Source organism: Dromaius novaehollandiae, chromosome 11, assembly GCF_036370855.1.
Source record: "Dromaius novaehollandiae isolate bDroNov1 chromosome 11, bDroNov1.hap1, whole genome shotgun sequence".
Taxonomy (NCBI): Eukaryota; Metazoa; Chordata; class Aves; order Casuariiformes; family Dromaiidae; genus Dromaius; species Dromaius novaehollandiae.
The window spans coordinates 11,007,898-11,030,730 of record NC_088108.1 but is presented as its reverse complement, the minus strand read 5'-3'; the positions used below and the strand labels follow the sequence as shown (position 1 = coordinate 11,030,730).

The following is a 22,833-nucleotide window of genomic DNA, read 5'->3' as shown; positions in this document are numbered from 1 at the left end:
GCATGACAGGTAGTACGTGGATGAATAAATAAATCCGCTCCTTTGCTTGGTACCAGCGTACTAGAGAGCAGCGAGGTGATTCATGCAGTTAGCGTCAATTTACGGATGGAGAAGCGGAGGCATGGAGAAGAGGCGTGACTTCCCGAGGGCACCCATGGGCCTGCTGGAGGGGCTGGGTGCCAAGGCTTGGTAAGCCTCATGGTGGTATAAAATCCTCCCCTGCCTCCTGCGGCCGGAGGGGCGAGTACCCCCTCCTCAGGAGCGGGGGGTTAGGATGAGGTTGTGCCAACAGCATGAACCAGCGCCAAGCTGAGCCTTGCCATGCGCCAAGGGGTGGGCGGGCTGTCCTTGAAGGCATCCTGAGGGGTTGCTGAGCTATTGGGCTCCCAGGGCCCAAAGCCATCCCAAATGCTGTCCTGGGTCCCCCAGCCCTGGTGCCACCAGCGCTGTGGGCTCTCTTTCCTTCATGCAGCTGTGTGTGGCGGCCAGGCTCTGCTCCTGTGTGGGGCCCTTCCCCACGGCAGGAGCAGGGCAGCTACCAGGGCAGGTCCGAGGGTGGGGGGACGCGGTGGGCCCAGTTCTGACCTCTCAGTGCTGCTGGATGCCTGTGGCTTCATCCCTACCAGCAGAGATCCCCCCGGACTTATTTTGCTTCAACCCTCCCTCCCTCCCCCTGGAAGAGCAACCCTGGTGACGCCTGTGACCTTAATGCCAGGAGACAGAGATCCAGCTCGCAGTCACGGAACAAGGAGGTCTTTCCTCCTGATGGTTTCCGAGGTCTCTCCCTGATTCCACAGGCAACAGAAGAGAGTTGAATGGCACGATAACCCCCCGGCCATGTATCTTCAGCGATCCCGGTGACTGTGTACGTACGTACGTATGCACCCGTGTGAAGTGCCGGGCCGGCTGCAGGCTGCTATTTGCAGTGCCTGTTGTCTGAGAGGACAATGCTCCTAATGACCTCTCCAGTCAGCGCCGGCGCAGCTCACGTGCTGTGGAAGGAGCCTAGGTTATCAGGCGTGCACGACTTCAAGCAGAATAAGTGAAGTTAAGCATCAGAGCCCCAGTTCTTGCTCTGTTGGAAGGTGTCTTTCAGCAGCACCGCCAGCCCAGCGCGGCACGAGCGGCCAGCCGGCGCCCCGGGCTTGCCCCGCCAGTCCTCGGCCGCCTTGGGAGGACGCCCTGGCGGGAGGGACCGGGTGCCCGGCCGGGCTGCGGACGGGACTGCTGAAGCGGGGCTCAGAGGAGGCAGCCTGGGGCACCGGTTCGGCCCCGAGGCTTTGCAGGGGGTGTGCTGCTGCAGGCAGGCGCTGCCGAGAGTTTGCATCTCCCTTGTCCTCAACCCCAAGGAAAGGCTAAAGCCTCAGTCAATAATAAGCTTATAAGACAGTAAATCTTGGTAATGAGAAAAACAGAAGACAGCATCTGCTCAACATGATGGTACTGTATGTGGTCTGGTAAACAGCTATGGAAATTAGCTGCCCGTTATTGCAGGGGTTACAGCTGAAAAGCCAAATTTCCCCGCAGGATGGGCAGGTTTTGCCCCTGTCCCTCCCGAGCCACTGCTGAATTCCCCTCAAGATCCCAGCGTGTCCGGGAGAAGTGGCCCTGCAGAGGTCTGGTGCCGGCCGACAGCTCGCGCTTGCGTGGGGTCTGAAGAGCGGAGCAAAGGGTGGGCTGCTGGCCTCGTGCGCCCACGGGCCCGAGGTGGGAGGCCGGGCAGGAATGGCGCGGCGGGCCTGGCACCTGCACTGGAAGACTGATACCCTGCAGAGGGGGGATCAATAGGCAAATGAGGGTAAGAGGGGAAAAATGGGAAAACCCGTTTCTTGCTTATCATCTCTTCAAAGATGCTATGCTGAGCTGGGCTGACCGGTGGCAGGCGTGTGGGGGTAACTGGGTCATGCACGGGACAGAGCGGGGTGGCGCGGGCAGGAAGGGGAAGGTGCTAAATCCTCATCCCACATCTGTCCAGACCGGTCGAGGGGATCCCAGCCTCACTTGTGGGCAGGGAGGCGGCAGCCGGCCGTGGGAAGCATGCGGGATGGTGGCTGGGCTGCAGGCAGTCCCGATTCTGCTCAAATTGCTGTGAGTCGGGTCTGCAAAATGGGTGGAGAAGGAGGGGAGAGAGTTCAGGGGAAGGAATCTGCATATGGTGTGTAATGCTTTTATGAATTGGGTCTTTAATAATTTACATTACCAGTTTAATACTTTGAATACAAATTATCTTGCCCATATGCTGTGCTGACAAACATAAAAATGGAGTAATCAAAGCTGTAATAGCACTACAGCAAAAAGACATAAAATGCCACTAGAAGGCTTAGGATAAATTATTACCGGCACAGACTAGCTGTATGGCTCCCTGGTGCCAATGGATGCATTGCAATTTCTTCCTTGCACTTTGCATTTGGGTTTGAGGTCTGGTGCAGTACCAGGAGCAAGGCAAAAAAAAAAAAAAAAAAAAAAAAAAAAAAAAAAAAAAAAAAAGAGAGAGAGAGAGAATCATCGAAATTCTGCAAGACAGGCAGTGTTTAACAGAGAACGGAAGAAAGAAAAAAAGGCTCAGACCCGTTTGATAAACACCGCAATTTAAATTCTGCTCTGGCATTACATGGCCTGCGAAGAAAATATAGCCCTCTTATTTGTAGGGAGCCCCCTCTTCCTCCAGCTCGGCTATTCGCACGTATTATAAACCGCAGTGTTGGCTTGCCATCTTCAGGCAGCCGCCACGCACTGCACACCGGTGCTGCGTGCGGCTGTGCAGCCCGGCGCTGGGTGCGGAGGCTGGCGGGCCGCGCGCTCCCGCAGCCCTTGGCCTGCCGGCTGGCTAAACGCTGGCCAGGGGCGACGGCGGCGAAGGGCCTCGGGGCAGGCGGCGGGCTGCGGCAGCCTGTGGCAGGCACCAGTGCCACCTTGTTCCCCCTTCGTGTCTCTTCGTATCGCGCTCTCCGCTCTAATGCCCAAGCTCGGAGGGGCTGGAGGAGGTGGAGGGCAGATAAGGTAGGCTTGGCCCTGCCGATGCCACCGGGGACCTCATGGTTTGGTTTTGGCAGCCCGGCACTGTTTCTGCGTATCGGCTGCTACTGCCTCTGGACGACCCAGAGGGCACGCGGCCGTGCAGCAGAGTAAGCGACGCTTGCGGAGCAGAGACGCAGGGAGTGTTCATGGGGAGAAGCGGCGGTTTGTAGACCTGTGGAGCTCCCGTATCGTCGCTTGGGGCAAGATCTCCGTTTCTACACATGAATCTGTTCGCTGGTGCCGTATCGCGAAGGCATTACCCTGCACGCTAGTCTTCCATGCAAAGAGCCATTTAAGACTCACACTTGCACACGCTGAGTTTCTCGGCTATCAAGGTTGCGCCATGTGGCCATCCATCCCGCCCCTAATGTGATGGGTGAAAAATGAGGCTTCTTCCCTCGGAAAGCATCCGTGCCAGAGGGAGGGTGCTCCCCGGAGGCAGGGGCTGCTCGGTCACGGCACCTTTTCCAAAAGGCGGGGGAAGCCTGTGCCGTGCATTGCGCGTTGCTGAGCTGGTGGCGCCAAGGTCCGGGCGGATCACGCGAATGAGTGTTTCCCCGTCCGCTGCCGCCGAGCCCCCCACGGGGGCAGAGACGCGGTGCTGAGGCAGCGCGGCTTCGGGCAGGTCCCGTGGCGGGGCTCCTTCCCTCGTAGCCCATCCGGAGAGCGAGGCCCTGGCTCACCGCTTCGCGCCGCGAGTGAATGGAGTGGCGCGAGACCGCAGAGAGGAACAGGCCTGTCCTCATCCAGAGGGCGATTTTCAGCATAAAAGGCTTTATATGCCTCGTAAACTATAACATTTATTTCTGCAGGTGAGGTAAATATTTCCCCATTTGAATGTCTAAGCAATGCAATTTTGTTTGAAGTCTCTATTTGTTTAAGTCTGGAGCTGACAATAATTCACCTGTTTTTCCTTCCCATGATTCCCCAAACAATTGCGTAAGCCAAAATTGAGCGAACTCAGCTTCTGCCGTTTGTCACTTGTCAGCTCCACACCTCAATTGCGCTCAAATGAGCTTTGTCTTGGAGTCTGCATTTGGGGCACTTCCTAATCTCTCGCCATTGGTGAATGGCCCCGTGTTTTCCTTTTTAGAGGAAGAAATACAGCGTACCCGTGTAGAGCCACTGCCAGGGCAGGCAGGGAAGAGAGACATAACTTAATTTAACTCCAGATAAATCATGATTTCACAGTGATCTGCCTGCCACAGGCAGTTGAGAGGCCCATCTCCTTGGCACCATAACAATACTTGTCACTCAATGTCCCAAAGAGACCTGCTCGCGGCCAGAGATCATAAATGAATGAAAAGACGCCTGGAGTTGTAAACATCATCAATCTGGAGAAAACAAACGCCCCAGACAGCTGATCTCAGGTGAGGGTTTTTGCGCCAGAAACCCAAGGCAGCGCTTTCCTCTGCAGGGCATAAGACACGTCCACAAATTTTACAGATCCCAGACTCCAGCCATTCCCATTGCCATCACAGGCTCTCGGCTCATCATCTCTCCTTGTGCAAGGAAGGGGCTCAGGTCCCACCGGCTCTCGGAGGTGAATAAACCCCTGTGTGATGCCCCGGCGCCCTCTCCGCAGGGGAGAGGACCAGGTATGCCTTCTCCTGCACGGCACCGCAGTGCCGGAGGTTGGCACTGATACCCTCTGTCTTAATGACGTTGGCACTAATACACTTTTGCATTTCTAGCTGCCACAGAGCGGAGGGACTCGGCCCTTCAGACTGCCCCTTTCCTGGAGCTGCATCCCTTCCCTCACGCTCATGGTTGTGGTAACTCCAATACTTCTGCTCCTGGGGGTTTCTCTGCCTTTGTGGCACCTTTCAGGAGATTGTCAAAGCTGGTCTCCAGAACTGCCCAGTGGATGCACATTCAGCATGCAGAGATGTGATCTTTCCTGGCCTGCATTTGTGAAGGACTCACCGGGGTTTTCTCGCTGGCTTTGCAGGTCCCAGCAGAGCTTGGAGCTGCCCGCACCGTGGATGGTCCCCGCTGCTGGGCTGGCAGGCAGCATGCCCAACCCCGTGATAGCATTACCACGCCGATCAGGGCTCGCTTCCCTGTCCTCTCCAGCATAACTCCAGCCTCGATAGCGCCCTTAGTTCCACAACTTCTGTCCCTAACTGTATTTTTTCTGCAGCTTTTGTGATACAACAGCACCAGGACTTTCCTTAGAGGCACCAGCTGGGCGGCTCTGGAGACCAACTTTGACCATCTCCTGAGAGCTTCTCCTGTGGCTCTGGAAAGCCTGAGGAAATTCGTTTCCAGGCTTTCCCCCTGAGCGAAAGAAAAGAGCAAATCCCACCAGTCCTCTTCCAGCCCTGTGGGAAGGAGCTGTGCTCCCTCCTGTGCTAGTCCTCTGCAGAAGCCCAAAGTCCCCCATCCTGGGATGTCCCATTGGGGACATCGGGCGTTGGTGAAGCAGATGGAGAGCCTCTCGCTACAGCTGCGGCAGTGCGCTCGCAGAGATGGAGCCCAGCTTTGCTTTTCAGCCTTTTTGGTACCTGGGTACCTTTGCTGGCAGCGGTAGAGTGGCTTCTGATTCACATCAGTGTAAAATGAAATCTGAAGTGGGCCCCAGCTCCGCTTCCCGACACTGCTCCCCTCCTGCTAGCATGCAGGGGCAGTTTCTTTTCCCATCTGCCTCTTTCTTCCTTTCTCCTTTTCTCTCTTTTTCTTTTTTTTTTTTTTTTTTTAAAAAGAAACTGCATTCAAGGTCACTGTATAATGATGGTGATATTATTGTAAGTAGTTATTCCTGTTTCAATAGCTCCACGAGGCAGAGATCAGAGTCCCACTGTGTTTAACGCAGCACATACTATAACAGGAAGACAGTCTCTGTGCCAAACAACTTACAATCTTCTTAATGTAAGGAATATAAAATTAACATTACCATAGCAACAGCTCACATTGCATATAGATATGATTTATCAGTTATATATGTGTGTGTGTGTATATATATATGTATAACATATATTAAAAAACCCTAAATATCTCTGACAGCTTTTTTCATTGTCAAATTTATATTTAAAGTTCTCTATCTGTATGTTAAATCTGCATTTTGTTTTAAATGTACACAAGCTTGCTAAACTCCATAACTGACTTTAAAGCTCCAAACATGCTTTCTCTAGCTGGACTGCAGGCAAAAGGAGTGAGCCTGAGTTATGCAATTCCCTTTTTCTTCTTCTTTCTGTCTCTTTCCTCTTAAGTTAATAGTCAACTTTAAGTAAAATTTCATGTTAGTTGTAAACCACAGCTCTCACTTGTCAATGTTTGCATAAAACCTGAGACTAGCAATGTCTGTAGAAAGAGAAGAGTACCTAGTACCGAGGGAATGGAAGTGCAGGCAGCAGGGGGACAAAAGGCATTAGAATTCGGTGTTGCTTAAATTCTCCAAGAAAGCAGAAGAAATTCAAACACAGTTTTCATGCTGTCATGAAGGTAAGTGGAGTTACTGATAAAGAAGATTTTTAACGTTGCTAGATCAGAGGAACTATCTTTTGCTTACCTACAATCAGGTACAAGGAGAAAATTGGGCATCAAACTGTGGTAAAGATACCTGAAGAATATCGCTCTCCTGGAATGAGTGAAATGTCTGGGGGATACCCACTTCTCAGGGAAAGTGGGGGAAACTTATGGATCGTTGATAACAGATTTGAGACTGCTGAGTTTAACATACACAGTTGGAGGGCTGATGGATTTGCTGTTTTGAGACCAGACTGTAATGGAGATCTGAGAACCAAAACTGAAAACGTCTGCTGGCAGAGCCTGCCGTGGAAGCCAAAAAGGATTGTGAATTTGCCAGGCTGCTGATTTGTGATGCCTCTAACTTAGCAGTATCAAATAAACAGAAATTAATCACCAGTAGCTCTGCCTGCAGATCCTAGAAGGAAAATAAGACAGCCTGGTTGAGGTGGGTGAGCAAACCACACTCTCCAGTGAGTCTGTGGGGAGAGCAAAAGCTGAAATCTGAAGAAGGTATCAGCAAAACGTAGCAGGGTCAGCATTCAAAAAGAGGCTGGAGTGGAAGCCAATACAGGCAAAAACACCGTCTCTTTGTTGGACAGAACTACTCTATTGGCACAAATCAATACCATTTTGCAGAGCCTGCAAAAATGCTAAAGGAATTAAGCGTGCATATGTAACGGACTGTAGAGGAAGAGTTCTTCATGGAGCTACTGAAGAGATAGCAACACACACCATGTGAATGAATGAAACTCATCACATGTAAATGGGATGTTGGTATGGACCTTACAGCAAATGGTTTGAAGAACATAGCCAGCTGAAGTTAAGAGTGACAGGTGAAAATCAGACCACCTGATAGGGAATATATTGAAGTTTAGCATACATTCATGAGCCCATCAAGCAAAAATGTAGTTAGAACTAAGCAAAAATTAAGACAGGCACTCAACCTGTTCATAAATAGACTGGAAATCTCTCTTTTGTGAAGAGTCCCTTCACTCACTGAACAGGGACTGAACTAAAGACAAGAGAGACATCACGACCTTCTTCCACAAAAGGAAGCTCCCAGGGCCATGGATTTGCCCTGTTGGCAGGATCCAGCAGTTGGACTGGGGTTGTGGGCTGTGGATCTGCTCCTTCAGTGACCAGGTTCCAAGCCTGGGAGGAGCCAGCAAGTCCGGCAGGGAAAGGGCTGAGCAGTCGACCCTGTGCCATGGTCTGCAGGGCCAAGGACGGAAGGCAACAGCTCCAAGAAGGATGGTTAAAATAGGCAAGTGCTTTCTCATCCTCTTCTTTGGAACGGGGAAATGTCAGGAGACAGTTCTTACGATGGTCAGCTGAGATTTAAACACACTTGTCTTGTTAGGTGAGGGAGCTGCTGTTGGCGGTGTGAAATCCCCAGCGCACTTCATGCTTGCACAGAGATGCTTGCTCGTATGTGCTTGTTTACCAGTTGCTGTATTAAAGCTTTGGTGTATAAACTCAGCCCCTGATTTGTGCTCACTCACCGCTTCAGAATACCACAGCTCTTTGCGGCAAGCTGGGCGTGCGCTGAAGTATCTGCTGAAATCAAGGCCTTTGGTGGGAGTGCACTGGGAGATGGGAGTCATTTTCCTTTTCCCAACCAGTGCTGAGTTTCCCAGATGCAGTCTGGCTCCTAGGAGGCTCCAGCTCTTGCAGCGTAAACCCCTTCTCTGCCACAGCAATGAATCCAGTTAGGAGCCTGTGGCTGTCGGGGGTGGTGACTTTGGCAAAGTCCCTTTGGTGGCCAGGACCAGGGCAGTGCAGGAGGTGGAAAAACCTGTGTGTTTATCTGCTTCTGTGGAAATATTTGAAGGGGTACGTATTGCTAATAGGCAACAAAGCAATAGCCTGATTACAGCTACTCTCTTCACATGGGGGAAAAAATCATGGCTTTGGCATCAGCTTGCTGTAACCACTCCGTTAATGTCTCCTGTTGCTTCCAGGGCTCCGGGACGTGGCTGTGAACGGCCGCGCTTCTGCCAGGGCAGGCTACGGCGTGGGCGCTCCTCTCCTCCTGCCCCTCAGTGCTGCTGTGTCAGTGATGATCACCATCACGCGCTACACTATTTATTTCTCTTGACCTCTGCATTTCCATCAGCTGTTTTTAAGCAAGTCTGCCACTAAGGACGCAATCAGCTCCATGTACTCCTATGTATGCTTTCACAGAGCAATTTGTGCAGGGCTGCAGAGCTCTCCTCTCGTCATCGACAGGAAAAAGCACTGCGTCTCATAAGAGGAAACCTTTCCACTGACTGCTGGATCTGAGCTTGCTATTTCCCATAATAAGGATGAAGCAAAACAGGATCTCGCTAATGGCTGTGGATAACTGGGCCCCTATTACTGCAAGTGCAGAGGTGCTGCTCAGTGCGTAACGAAGAGCTCGATGTCCTGAGCAAAGTGTGTTGACACCATCTTCCTGTGCTGGGTGAGCAGCGGTGGCTCAGGGAGAGCGGTGCCTGGTCGCGCGCGTGTGTGTGTGTGTAAAGTCTGCGGGAGCCACAGCTGAGCAGCCCCTGGGCTGCCGAGCTGTTGGAGCATCGGCGAACTGCTGCAGTTCTGGCCTTCCCCAGGTCCAGGGCTCCTCACAGGTGTGTCGGCCAATGAGGGGGGTCTGCTTAAGCAAAGAAAGTCTCCATTTTATCTTCTTTCTTAGGACATTTACTTTTCTCCCTTGCACAAAAAAAAACCATGGCAATCCCAGTCTTCGCTTTGGAAATCAGAGGCCAACAGAAAAGGAGTGAATTTGGCCGGCAAGTGGCATAAACTGTGAGTTTCCCCTGCAATAAAGGTGCCTGCGGCCAGGTAAACCAGCCAGCCCAGGGGGCTGCAGGCGGATCAGCCACCGCGGCACTGCTAGGCTCACGCCCTGGTAAAAGTAGCTAAGCTTTAACACCGGGCAGGACAGGTGGTCCTGGAATAACATTTGCAAGTGTGTGCGTGTGATCCAGGTGAACTGTGATACAAATCAGGGTGGGCGAAACGGGGAGGGCAAAGTGCCCGGGGCATCTCAGCAGCTTCCCTGTCCTGTGCCAACTGTAGCAGCAGCTCTGGCCAGGCTAACGGGAAGGGGCCGTAGGTTTTTAGCCTCCCCAGGGACTTTCTCCTTGGGCAGCTTTCATCAGCAGAGAGGTTTCCCTGCAGGCTCGCTTGGTGGGGAAGCTATTGCTGCTGGGGTCTGCCATTCTCACCTCCCTGTGAAGAGAGAAATACTACTTTTTACTAGAGTTGAAGCACATCCAGGATATGAGTTTAGGTCTTGCTTTCTTGACATTTTATGGGTGCTGGTTGGGAGCAGAGCAAAAATCCAGACAGTAAACCTCTAAGAGTCACTAAGAGCTGAACTGAGCCTTTAGCTGCTAAAAGACCCAGCAGGAGAACAAGTGCCTGGGGGAGGGACGCGGGGCCTCCCCTGCAGTCCTCGCTCAGGCAAGCACCCCCGGCTCCAGGTGGAGTCAGCCCTTCCAGGTCAAATCTGAAAGGTGGATTTGGAGCTAAAATGAGATCCATACCCACGCCTGTATCACTCCTTCCACGTTTCACAACTCCGCTCTGCTTCTCCAGACTGCCGCTTCCTAAAACTGTGGCAGGGCAGGGCGTGGTGGTGCCCTGGGAGGGCTCGCTCCACCAGCAAGGCAGGAAAGCTCCGCTGGCCTCTGCACTAGCCCCTTCGAGCTCTGACAGAAATGTGTCCTGCATGCAGACCTCCCTAAACTGAGTAAGAGCCCGGTATGCCCAAAAGATGGGCCTGACTCCTCTGGCTGATCCCAGAGGGGGATTGGGCCCAGGAGAAGCAGGGGGTGAAGATGGAGGTGAGGGGCTGTAGAGCCCCTGGGATGCCGGTGTGCCCTGCTCCGCATCCCGCTGGAGCAGGGTCTGGCTGGTGGGAGCAGCAGGATTCAGGCACGACAGGTCCAGGCCAAAAAGAGGTGGGAAAGGTGGCAGCTGAAGGAAAACTGGCGGTCAGGAGGGTAAGAGCAGAAGCGTCTTGTTTTCTGAGAGAAAAGTGACTAGATGAGGAACCCGAATGGGGTTAAGTGCTAAGCGCTCTCTTTTTCTCCCAACCACCCAGGCGGGCTCCCTCCTTCAGGGAAGAGCCCTGCGGGTGCTCCTGGCCGGCTCCAGCCACCCACCCCGCAGGTCCCCTTGGGTTCGGCCTCTGCTGCTAAACACGTGCTCCATGGATGCATCGGGAAGAAGTGGAGAGATTTGTCTTTTGCTCTAATTAAAGGCCGATCCTGCAGAGAGATAGGGCCTGTCCTTGCTCCCCGGGGAGGCTGCCGTGCAGCAGCTCTCCTTCCTTTTCGGTTGGATTCATGGCCCTGCTGACGAGCACTGAACTAGCAGCACCTCTAGCAACTCTTCCATTGTTGGGCGATTTAGGAGGAAAACTATTTTCTTACTCAAAAATTAGAGCACTTCAGCTTTCTTTGGAGTTGCTAACCACAAAATAAGTCAGTTCAATCTTCCTGGCTTAATGCAATGGGGTAAAACAGCTTTGGCCTTGCCTGAGTTTCTCTTGTGAGCATGGACGGGCCAGTCTGGAGGCCTTGACGGGAGGCAGCATCGGCAGCGAGCAGCGCGAAGGCGCCGGAGCTCCCGGCTCGCTGCAAGAAGCCCCACCAGCCTGATTATTTATATCTTTTTCCTTCAGTGTGATCATGACTTGGGCAGAGTCGTGCGTCTATTGATCATCTATCATCAGAACAGCCCAGTCAATTGTGCAGAGCAACCAAATTGCTTTCACTGGGAGCAAGGCTCTGCGGTTCGGGATTTTTTTTCAGGAGGAGGGAGTCAATAAGGTCATTTAGAAAACATGTTTCACTTTAGCAACTGGAGACCTGCAGTTTTACAGTCGTCATAACGTGGGATGTTGCTTTACATGGGCATATATGCTTGCACCCAATTCTTTTTATGGAGCTTTAGCTACAAAGTAGAAAAAACAGAACTAGATTTCTACAGTCACGAGACCATGTGATCCCTTAAAACACCGTATAAAAATAAAACATCCCCTCTGTATTTCCTAGGTGGAAGGGAGCCGGTGCTTTGAATTCAGGTGAGTACGGATGCTTAGCTTCACATGTGTTGAAAGCGCTTGCGTTATTTGCTAGAAGAGCCCGTACAAATCACATGCATAATTCAGCCGCTGCCGTACAAACCTTCCCGTTAGAAAAAGCCTTTTTGGAAGGCGCAAGCTGATTGCAGCAAACTTTGACCCAAATGTGCCACAGCCCGGAGCCCCGAACGGCAGGTTTTAAACTTTTGCCGTCACTTCCTCGGGAGCTGCCGAGGGAATCTAGGTCACCCTGCTTGTTTGTTTGTAACCAGGCTAATTCCCCTTTCATTCATGTTGTGTCCTCCAGTCTGAGATGAAAAAAATCGGAGCTTTGAAACAGCAAGTCAGCCTCAAAGTCATTCTTCTCAAATCACACGCGTCTCTGAGCGAGGAAGCGGTTTGATGTTTCGTCCCAAGGCAACGCTGACAACGTCATTTAATATTCAAAGTGCAGAAGGAAAACAAAGTTTTCCTTCTTCCCCTTTTTATTGAGATTTTAGCAGTAAGCTGTTGAGCTGAATGAACAGGCCTGTGTGTAGGGCTTTTTTAGTGATTAACAAAAAAGCCTATTCTGGGAGAGCGGGCTGCCCGCCCTGTGTGAGGCTGGTACTTCAGCTGAGAAAGGGGAAGTGGCTGAGCACGAGGGTCCGGGTTTGTCTTGAGTTTCTCTGCGAGCACGAGGGCATAAATAGCTCCATTTGTTTGCTGCTCTCTCCTCTGTGACGGCGGTTCAGAGCAGCTGGCTTTAGTTGTCTGTTTATCACAGGCGCAACTAGTGGCTCTTCCCAAGGCTGGGCTTCTCTCTCGCCACGTGCTGTGTGACTGTGCTGCCCTGCGATAAACAGCTACGCAGCCCGAACGCACTGGAAAAAAGCCTGGGGGAGGAGAAATGGTGCTGTAAATCTTTGCCTAGAGAACTGTGGGCGAGTAACCGTGATTCCCTCTGCCGTGGGCCCGAGGGCGGCCGCGCTGGCGGGGAGACAGCCTGCGCCGTGGCCCCGCACTGGGGCGTGCGTAGTTTCCCAGGGGTCCGTCCTGGAAAATGCAGAGATGGGAGCGCGCTGTGACTTGTTTGGGGAATGTGCTCCCAGCACAGCAAAATGATGGAGCGAGGAGAAATATGGGGCTACGAGGCTGGGGCTCTCCATGTCTCCTGGTGCATGGGCAGGGCGGTGAGACGTGCCCGGTTGAGCTGTGGCGGTGAAGATCTGATGCTGGGGGCTGTGTAAAACCTGCCGTGCCACATGGGGGGATGCCCTGCGGGGAGGCAAAGCCATCCCTGAGCTTTGGAGAGCCGCAGGGGCTAGGAGCCGCTGCGCTGGTCGTGCAACGCAGAACTGCACCATGCGGGAGCATGGAACAAAAGAGGCTGCAAAATGATTTATGAGCCCCATTCTGCATCTGCTTCTGTGCCTGCTCAAAAGGCCACTGTTGGAGTCAAAAGCCCCACTTGTGGAGAAATTACAACTTTTATTGCCTGCTGTTCTCGCTGGGAATAAATATGAATACTCAGCACCCCTGGTGTGGTGGGGGGGAGGAACCGAGCCTCACGCAGCATCTTTGCACTGTGCGCATGGCTCCAGGGCTCGGAGCAGGCGGGAGCATGGGAAAGGGCGACGGCCGAGGGTGTATGGTGCGGGTCCTCTGCGTGAGATTAGGAATAGCGTCTTGGTGCAGCAGGATTACCTCTGCAGCTTGCTGGGATGCTTTCTGCAGACAGCTGCCCTGCCCTGTGGTCCTGCCTGGTGTCGTTTTCCAGGGCAGGAGGTACAGCTGCAGAGACAACTTGCCCAGACCCTTTCTGCAACCAAGAAACTCGCCTTAGAGTTTAAGGGGGAGGTTTCCTGATGTCCCTGTTTCTCACTTCTCTCATCCTCTCTCACGGCGCTTCCCTCCTCTGAAACCGGACACCCAAATATCTTGGGATGAGCTCCGGTTTGGATTCAGACTTTCCCAGCCTGGTGTTCCTCACTGGGTGCTAACCTAGGGGGTCCTGGGTGGTGGTAAGGGAGCGTGGTAAGCACCAAGTGTTCCCCAGATCCAGCCAAAGGAAACGGATGTGTTGCTGCCGCTAAGCAGGCTCAGGCAAAAGGACAAGATAAATTGGCCTTAAGTACGCCGAAGTCACTATGGTGGTATTTGCGGAGAGCAATTATTATCTTTGTGTACTTGATAAAACTTAATTGTCTCTTCTACATTGACAAAATCAGCGTAGCAGTTAGCCTGTCCCTGTGTAGGAGAAAAAAAATTCCTTCATTTATAAGCGATTCATTAAGTAGCATTAAAGCTGTCTCTGAAGACAAAATAATCTTTTTAAAAAGGACTCAAGGTACCGAGAAGGAAGATTAATGCCTCAGCTATTTTTCAATTATGCGAGCTTTCATTTGTTACAATATACCTGGATTAACTCTACTGAAGCTGAGTGCTTCGGTGGGCAGGGCTGGGAGTGGAGGTGTCTCACCCGCACGGCGAGGGATGAGCGGTTCCCGCGCGCTGCCGCTGCGATGCGCACGTGCGGCTTGGCCGGGGGGGGGACAGCTCGTTCCCCTCACGTGCACGAGCTGGCTGGACAGCCGAGCACACTGCCAGCGGGGCTCCCTTCCCTCCTGGGAAGCATGGCATCCTTAAGGGGTGTGAGCCAGCACCAAAAATAGGGGTAACTTTGGGAACATGCATCTCCTTACTGGTGCCGCTCGCTGACAGGGGAAAATGTTGCCTAAAATCCTTTGCAGCAGTAGGCGCCGCCCCTTTATTCTCACTGTTATCAAAGTTATTAAGCTTTTTCAAAAGGAGAATTTGGAACATGTTTACTGTGTTTGAAGGTATCGCACTGGTCACCTTCGCCTGGCTCGTGTCTGTGTGCCTGTGTGCGGAGCCTGACTGCGGCTGAGGTACAAAGATGCTCCTGGATCCTGACCCTGATTCAGCTGCTGTCTCTTGTGATCACACCCGTGACTTTTGTGCAGTCAAATGAGCCTAAATTCTCCTAACACATTGTGGATATTTTTATTTCAGTATGATTTACGTCAGAGGCTCCCATAAAGCATAATTAAAAAGGTCCTATTGATACATCCACCTTCTTTTTTTTTCCTTGCCATCGCTTCCTAGAGCGCTAGCCTTTTCCCAGTTGAAGCAGTGAAGAGTCCATTTAGCAGGAAGGTGGGAGGAAATGGCCTGAAAACTATTCATCTAAATCACTCCAGTGATGAAAATGGTTGTTCACTCCATCTATCATAATTTCTCGGAAGTGTCTTACGAGAGATTAGCTGATACAGCGGTGCAGATGCACACATGCCTGCAGAGCCATGCAGACCTGCCCAGCTAGGGCAGGCTCGCCAGGCGGTGGAAGAAGGCTGCTTTTTGCAGATATACATTATGGGTGAAAATCCATGAGCAGAAGTCGTCACCAGATGGAAAGCCCTTTTGTGTTTTCCTGGCCGCAGCACTTTTATCAGAAGTGGCCCCCTCTGCCTCCCGCCACTCTACAGGAGCAGTAATGCGAGCAGTATTTTTAAGCATCAGTCAGGTGCAGAGCTTTGCTGGGCGGCTTTGGTGCTCGTAGCAGAGCTGGGGGGTGGCACCAGCTGCAGCCACCCTGGTGTGCTCTGCTGTGCGGTGTGGTGCGTGCTTCCCCCCCCCCCCCCCCCCCCCCCCGCCCCCGGCAGCGCAGAGATGGCCCTGACACCATGGATGAACCGGCCAGTCTCTGTTTGGCGGTGCCTTGGCCTGGAAGGCATTTCTCCCCCACACACCCCAACAGGAGCGATGGGAGAAGAGGTTGCTGCCTGGCGCTGGAAGGGTTTGCGGATGCGGAGGGGCCGAGGCCGCTCACCCGGTGCAGGAGCCGGGACTCCTGGCTTTCCCGGGGACCCTGCCCACCCCGCGCTCCGCGCCGCTGGGGCCCCTGCCAGCACGGCCGCCCACCCGCGCAGGCCCTAGCAGGGGGTGACCATCTTGGCCGCAGGGTTTTCTGGGTCTTCTGGCAGCCCCCAGCCAGAGGAGAAAGGGTAATACTGCACACGTCTTTACCGCGGCACGTAGAGAGGCAGCTTTTCTCCCTAGCATCAGCCACCGCCTTCGTTAGTTTGAAAACACACTTCTACCAGCGAGCCCGAGACATCTGTTTTCCTAAAGCATATGGAGTCCAACCCCTGCAGTCACGTCCAAGCTACCCACATTTAAAGCACACCCGAAGGCGGCTAAAGCAATCAGCCGAATCAGAACTGCATCAAAGCAAAAGGTGCCGAAAGGTCGGGACACCAGGCAAGGGGCGCGTACCCGTGGCCCCGGCCGCCCCACCGCCGAGCCGGACTCACCAGGAGTCTGTGAAGGTGGTGGTTGGGTTTGGAGCGAGAGGGAACACAGGGCGGCATGCAGCTCAGTGCTGCTGCGGGTGCTGCCCGGCTCCCCGGGCTGCTTTGGGCCCTCCGACCCGCCGGGCCTCCTGGCCAGCCCCGGGCACCGCCCTGCCACCCGCCAGGGTCACCCTGCCAGGGCGTGTTTGGGTTGGGAGTTTGGGCCTGGCGTTCTGCATCAAACGTCTCCGAATTAGTCAATAGAGTTAAAACAAAAGCTGCCTGCTCTGCTCTGAAATAACTGCTCGAGGAAGGCTTTGTCTCGGGTGCCCGATGGCCCAGCATCGGCAGCGTGCCGGCCACGCGCGGGGAGGTGTTGCGGCGGGGAAGCTGTTACCAGAGCTCGCTGGGGCACGAGGTGTTGGTGCCAAGCAGGCGGACGGTGCTGTAAAACCCTCCGGCCGCGGGGCCGTTAAGTGTTTTAACCGGTCTGGCAGGAGTAGAGCTGCGGCAGGTAACGGCTCCCCGGCGGCGGCGGTGCGGGAACGACTGACCGCAGCGAGGAACAGCTCCTGCTGGGGAGCCGCAGCAGCCCCGGCAGCGTTTCCCGCCGGAGCTCCCCTTCCCGCGGGGGCCGCGGCGGCTCCGTGCGGGGGCGCCGGCCGAGAGCCGCCGCAGCCAGCGCCGCCGAAAGGGCTGTTAGCTACACCGGGGGGTGTAGAGAGACAGCTGACTGCTACCTGCGGCCGGTGCTACGCGGGGCCCGGCAGGGCCGGCCCGCTCGCTTCCCGCGTGGCTGGGGCGGCAGGACGGCTCTGCTGGGCCGGCGGGGGCTACGCGCAGGGCTGGCAGGCCCGGCCACGGGGCCACCCCTGCGCTGGGGCGCTGGAGGGGCTTCCAAGCCGCCTTCTCTCGTCGTGCAAGTGAGCAGCAGGCTCTAGGGCCGGGCACGTCTTCTCCAGCGGCCTGGGCCTGTACAGCACCATGCACACCTGCACACCTACATCGCGTGCGCTGCACACCATGCAGATCCGCACGTCAGCTCCTCCCGCACGCCTGCTCACCGTGCGTGCTACGTACGCCACGCACAGCGCCCACCCCCGCCACACTGCCAACAGCCGCAGTGTGCGTCGCGCACTCTATGCCTCATGCACACCGCGCACCCGTGCGCGCGGGAGGAGCGGCTCCACGCGGCTCCGCGCCCCGCCGGCCCCTCCCGCCGCCGCCGCCCGCCTCCGCCGCGCGGTGGCGCCATGACACAGCGCTGCGGAGGCGCCGCCCGCGCCGCGCCGGGCCGGGCTGCCCCGCGCCCCCGGCCCCGCCGCCCCCCCGGGCCCGGGGCAGGGCTGCGGGCGGCGGCGGCGCCCCGGGGCCGGCGCGGCGCGGCTCGGCTCGGCTCGGCTCGGCGGGGAGGAGCGCGGTGGCGGCGCGGGGGCTGCGCGGCGGCGGGGCCGGGGCTCCCCGTCGGGGCGGGAGGAGGGGCCGCGGCGGCGGCGGGCCGGCCGGGCCGGGCCGGGCGGGCAGAGCCGAGCCGAGCCGAGCCGAGCCGAGCCGAGGCGCGCATGGAGCGGCCGGGCAGCAACGGGAGCTGCGCGGGCTGCCGGCTGGGGGCCGGGCCGGCGGCGCGGGCCGCCACGGCGCTGGCCGCCGTGCTCATCGTCACCATCGTGGGGGACATCCTGGGCAACGTGCTGGTCATCCTCTCCGTGCTGAGGAACAAGAAGCTCCGCAACGCCGGTGAGTGCCGCGGGCGGGGGGGCCGGCGGCAGCTTCCCGCGCTCGGCCCCGGCGCGGCGGCGGCGGGTCGCGGGGCGCCCGCGTCTCCCTCCCTCCCTCCCGCCCGGCCGCGCCGCGGACTCGCTGTTGCCCGTGTCGCTCCCTTGTCCTCCAACTTCTCCGAACTTTTTGTCTCCCAGAGACAGCTGCAAATGCAGGAGCCAGTCCTCGAGTCCCAACTCAGGTAAAACTCTCATTAATTTCAGTGAGACGCTTGCCGGGAAAGAGCGAGGAGAGCAGGAGCTAGGAGGATGGTGAGAGTCAGGTGCAGGAGGTGATTCCTACTCTTGAGAAGAGCCTCCTACAGCGCCGAGCACTTGCTTTTGTGTCCTTGCATCAGTTTGGCGTTTTCAGCTTAAAGCTGCTGTGCTGTAGGTGACAAACTGAAAGCAGACAGCGAAGGCTTCCCAACCCCTTCTGTAGGCGCTTTGAAAACCTGACGTGGGGCTGTACAGAATGACTTCCCTCATGAGTTAAGCTAGGAAAATTATAATACTGATACTAATAGTAACTATTTTTAAGAAGGCTATGTATTTTGAGAGTGCCCTTTTTCTGCCTTCTGTGTTCTGCTGTTTTAGCAAGAAACGCTGTTCTGTACGGAGTTTCAGGTAGTCTGTGTAGTGCTGCCGAAAAGGCGCCACAGAGTACTTTTTGTTAGTGACTATACCGGCATCTGCTTTTACAGCAAAAGAGGTAAAACAAACTTTAGTTGTACAGCTTGGGGTGAAATGTTTCCACTATTTATAGTCTGCAATACAAAGGGGAGACCCTCATCTCTCTCTTATTCTTCTGTAAACGCGGAATAACTCAATGGAGTCCAGTAAAAGTATCCCATGGGTAAGAATAGCGGGACAATGCCCTACGGACTTTAACATTTGATTACTTTATTAATGGAACTGTATAATGTGGCTACTGGCTAGGGCAGGTGCTGGACGCAGTGACCTAGTCCAGTGAGTTACTCTGTTTTAACTGATACATGAGATGTGGCCGATAGTATCCACAGGACATGAAAATATTATACTGGGTTTATGAGAACTTAAATTTAGTTGAGAAAGGTATTTGCAATTATCTTAAGTGGCTTTGTTTTAAAATGTGAGCATTGTGAGCTTATAATCAGTGGTGCTGGAAAGGAAAAATAAAAAAACTTACTAAGATATAAAACAAAAAAAGGATAAGTAATGATTTATGTCATCTGGCTGGGTAGTGCAGCAAGTAGATCTGAAACTATTTAGCTGCTTTTATCACCTTTCACACTGTTAATTGCTTGAATGCATTTCATGTCTTAAGAATGTCTCCTAGGTAGCTCGAGTTAAAATTAAAGCAAAAGTGTAAATGAATAACTTTCTTTCCCTCTAAGTGATAACAGAGATATTGTCAAAATCTTAATGATTCTCAGTAGCTTGTTGTCTGCTCTAAATACAAGCCATTGGGATGTGCTAGTAAAACCAATGCAAATGAAATCTTTGTTAACCGACGAAGTGACTCCTGTTGTACACAGAATTCAGAGCGTGACCAGTGGAGAATTCGTAGGTACGTGCTTCGAAGCAGTGATAGGTATCAAGAGACCTGTCCCGATTCACTGGCCTGAGCGCTGTTCTTCCCTCAGTCAACAGCCTAAGTTGGCAGTATGTTTGCAGAGTCAGTAGAGGGGTCAAGATCAGGAAAGTGAGGCTTTCAGACTGATGATGATGGTCCCGTATTCATTAAGTTAAAATGTCTAACCAGGATCTAATCACTGTCATCTTATTTTGCTGAAAAGATCATGTGTGTTTAGGATGTTCAAACAACATCCTGCATCTGTCCATGTTGGCAAGCAAGCAGACTGTCTGCCTTCCTGAATGCAGAACAAGAAGTCAAGGGGTCTCAGCTCCATTTGTGCTCCTCCTGGCAGGCGAACAAGCCCGCAAACAAGGATGCTTATCCGGAGTCCAACAGCCAGTTAGACGTCCTTTAGACAAACAATTTCCTACTCTTGTTCAAACATATGCTAAGCCAGTCCAATAAATAGAAAAGACACCCGTTATGGATGTGTCAGTTCTTGCCAAATCCTGGAAGTGCCAAGCCATCCATTTCTGCAGCAAGCGTGTAGGGAGGCAACGAGAGCCCGGTTACAAGGTCGTCACCTAGAGCTAAAACTGTATTGCAGGATAAGCTGGATTCAGGCTGAGACATGAAACTAGCACTGCCTCGATGGCTCTGGCAGGTAACCTCCCTCTTTGGGATGGGACTTTTGGTCGCAGCCTCCTGGACCTCTCTGCAGTACTTGGCACGCTTCAGTATCTGTGCACAGCCTGTGGCTAAAACGGGGAGAGAGTATGTGTGTGGCTGGCAGCAGGGTCTCGCCAGGGGCCTGCGCTCCTTGTCTTGTGAGGGGCATCTCCACTGAGGTGGCCAAGTGCCTGGAGCATATTGGCTCATGGACGAAGAACAGTGCCTGGAGCTGAATGAACAGAAAGATATGATGCCTGTGGACAGAGGAAATCTGGCTTCATGCAAAGCCCCAGGGCTTTCTCGTTGTTGGAAGATTCACATCCGCAATTGGTCATTGGGTCAGTCGTGCTGGAGCACTGCTGACATTAAGCTTTCATATAGCAGCATCCATGAATAATGCTTCTGTTATCTCCAGTAGGCTCCTTCCCATTCTGGCAAAGAGTGACCTGGAGTCAGTTACTCAGACCTTCAAAGTTTCTCTGGCAGGCAACAGCAATATGGTGTAAATGGCCAAAAGCCGTTAACCCTTGGGAGGGGTGGGTAACCGGACAGCTGGATGCTTGGAGTTGCCTGTATATTCAATCAGAGAGTTTCCAGTGAAGTTCCAGGCTTGGGTCCATATGCTCATGGTGCTGGATGTTTAAAAGGCTGAGGATGAAGGGCAGGGGGAATAACTGCTCCTCTGCCAGAAGAGATGTCTGTGTCTCTTTAGGGGGGGCAGATGAGAAGGGCTGAGCTTTCTAGGCGCTGAGAGTCTTCACAAACCTGGCCACCTTGCTCACACTTCAAGTATGCAGTGGTGAACACATTAGTTTAAAAGCGAACACCTGATCTTTAAGACTTTCCAAGAGAAATCGCTGTGTTCCACTTCTCCCCTCTGGAGGGGAGTTACATATATCAGATGGGTGTGCATGTTTGCTGTGTTGTTACTGGAAGGTACTCAGAGTGCTGAGCGCGACTTAAGATCCTATGTAGGAAATAATACGAGTGAATGATGTATTATATGGCAAGCACAAAATCACGACAGACTAAAAGTTGCTGGCATATCTCCGTTTACAGCTTCTCATTTGTGGTTCCTGCTAGCTTCACAAATGTGAAAATCTGCACTAATAAACAGTCAGACTTTTAAATAAATCAGTCTGTTCTTTGGGCAAAGGCCCTGGAAATACACTTTTCTAGCTCTTTTGAACTTTCTGAAAACAAAGGGCGTACAGCCAAAATGTGCATTTCTTGAAAACCCACATCTTGCTGTAACGCTGCCTGGAGTTTCACATACAGAAGGATGAAAGGTCAGGCCCAGGGCTTGCCGATAGCTGCACTTGCTCTGTCTCAGGCATGTATTAATGCGTGCCACTTGGCTCCTGGGATGTGATGAGATCTCTGTCAGGCCCACACCAAAGTGGGATGTGGGGTTGTACCGGTAGTGTGGCTACCTAGGAAGAGCATGAACCTGTGAATGATGAAGGCTTCTATGTTTCTTGTTTTGCAGGTGTTCTCAAAACCAGAGTTTACTTTTGCTTTGGCAAAGCCTTTTTTTACTAAGGCAGGATTCAAGTCACCATGGCATAAAGGTTTTTGTTTGTTCATTGTAGAAGCTTTTATTTATTTATTTGCTTTTAAAATTAAGGGCGCAGGCCCCCATCTTGTCTTTATCCCCCAAAATCTCCATGCTGAATTGAGGTACAATTTCATAGCCTGATCTTGCAAATTCTTACATGTATAAATATGGTCCTCTTGCCTAAGATATGGTAGGCACTGGGCAAACAGGAATTTCTGGTAAAAGATAGGGTCTGTGTGGATGAAACATTCTTGATGGGAAAGTGACCTTTGTACATGTGCAGTGACTTCTCTTGTTTCAGTATAACATATTTCTGAACACAGGACAAAGATTTACTCTGCTCTGTGGTAGAAATTGTATGGAAATGAATAGTATTACAGGCTCATCTCAGGCTGGAGCAGGTTCAGCGAATGGTATCTAGGATTGCCAAGGGAATGGAGAGCTGCTGTTAGGATGGGAAACTAGAGAAAATCGTCCTGTTTGGCCCAGCAAAATGGAGTCTGAGATGAAATGTGGCTACTGTGTGCAAATATATCTGCAGGGAGAGAAGGAAGTGTATAAGGGAGGGAAAAGTGAAAAGGTAAAATTAGGCATAAATGACGGAAGTTATATTAGAAATTGGAGGAAGGTTCCTGACTGTTCAAACAGAAAGATAGTCCTGAAATGTCTCTCTAGGGGGAATAATGGGGCAGAAACCATCTCTACAACTTCTGGATAGTTTCTGAAAAGAATTACGGAGCGTGGTTTCTGCAACAGCGTGGCCAGGACTTGGCGATCATCAGTCTTACTGAGATGAGAGTCCCCTTCCACTTGCTGGTGTTTGCTGTTGTCTGTAAACTTCCCAATCCAGAAGTGCCCTTTACCTATAGCAGAGGTACTGCTGATGGGAAAACCCAGCTCCGCAGGGGCTGGAGGCTTTTCTCCTCCACGCTATTGCTGTGTAACACCACGTCACTGATATATGGAGGGCACGAAATAGCAAACAGCAAGGAGGAAGAGGAACAGGCTCTCTCCGTCGCTGTTGCCTGCAAGTCTGGTGGTGGTAGCTTAGGACAGAGGAGGCTGAGGGGTGGAGAGAGAGTGACTGGTCTTCACACATTGCCTGGTTTCCATCCTCAAGATTGGGTGCAGCAGTCCAATATTACCCCTGCTCTCATTCGTAAATGCTCTTGGTGGGTGTGGGTAGCCCTTTGCAGCCTTTGGGCAAACACACACAGGGTGGTCTGAGATCTGGTTGCTGCCTATTTTAGATGCTTTGCTCCTCAGTGTGAATGTCCCGGAGCAGATTACAGATGGAGGAGAAGAGGAGGGAAGGTCTTGGGAGGACTTTGCTCCCTTGTACTCAACCTTTGCTCGGTTCCTGGATGATTTGCATTCCCAGCTTTGCGACTGCTGATGCAGCAAGCAGGTCCTTAGCAAGGGGCTGAAGCTGG

General features: G+C 53.1%; 1 protein-coding gene across 3 annotated transcripts in view; it reads left to right on the top strand.

Annotated features, from left to right (window-relative positions):
- The first annotated feature begins 17,390 nt into the window (after window positions 1-17,390).
- Window positions 17,391-22,833, top strand: part of GPR50 (G protein-coupled receptor 50) — a 188,143-nt gene continuing 182,700 nt past the window's right edge. The window contains exon 1 of one of the 3 annotated variants that reach the window (XM_026123121.2): window positions 17,391-17,592. In XM_026123121.2, the coding sequence (XP_025978906.1) occupies window positions 17,418-17,592 (175 nt within the window). In that variant the 5' untranslated portion in view covers window positions 17,391-17,417. The remainder of the gene's footprint in view (window positions 17,593-22,833) is intronic. The other 2 variants (XR_010391039.1, XR_010391037.1) reach the window with 2 other exon arrangements.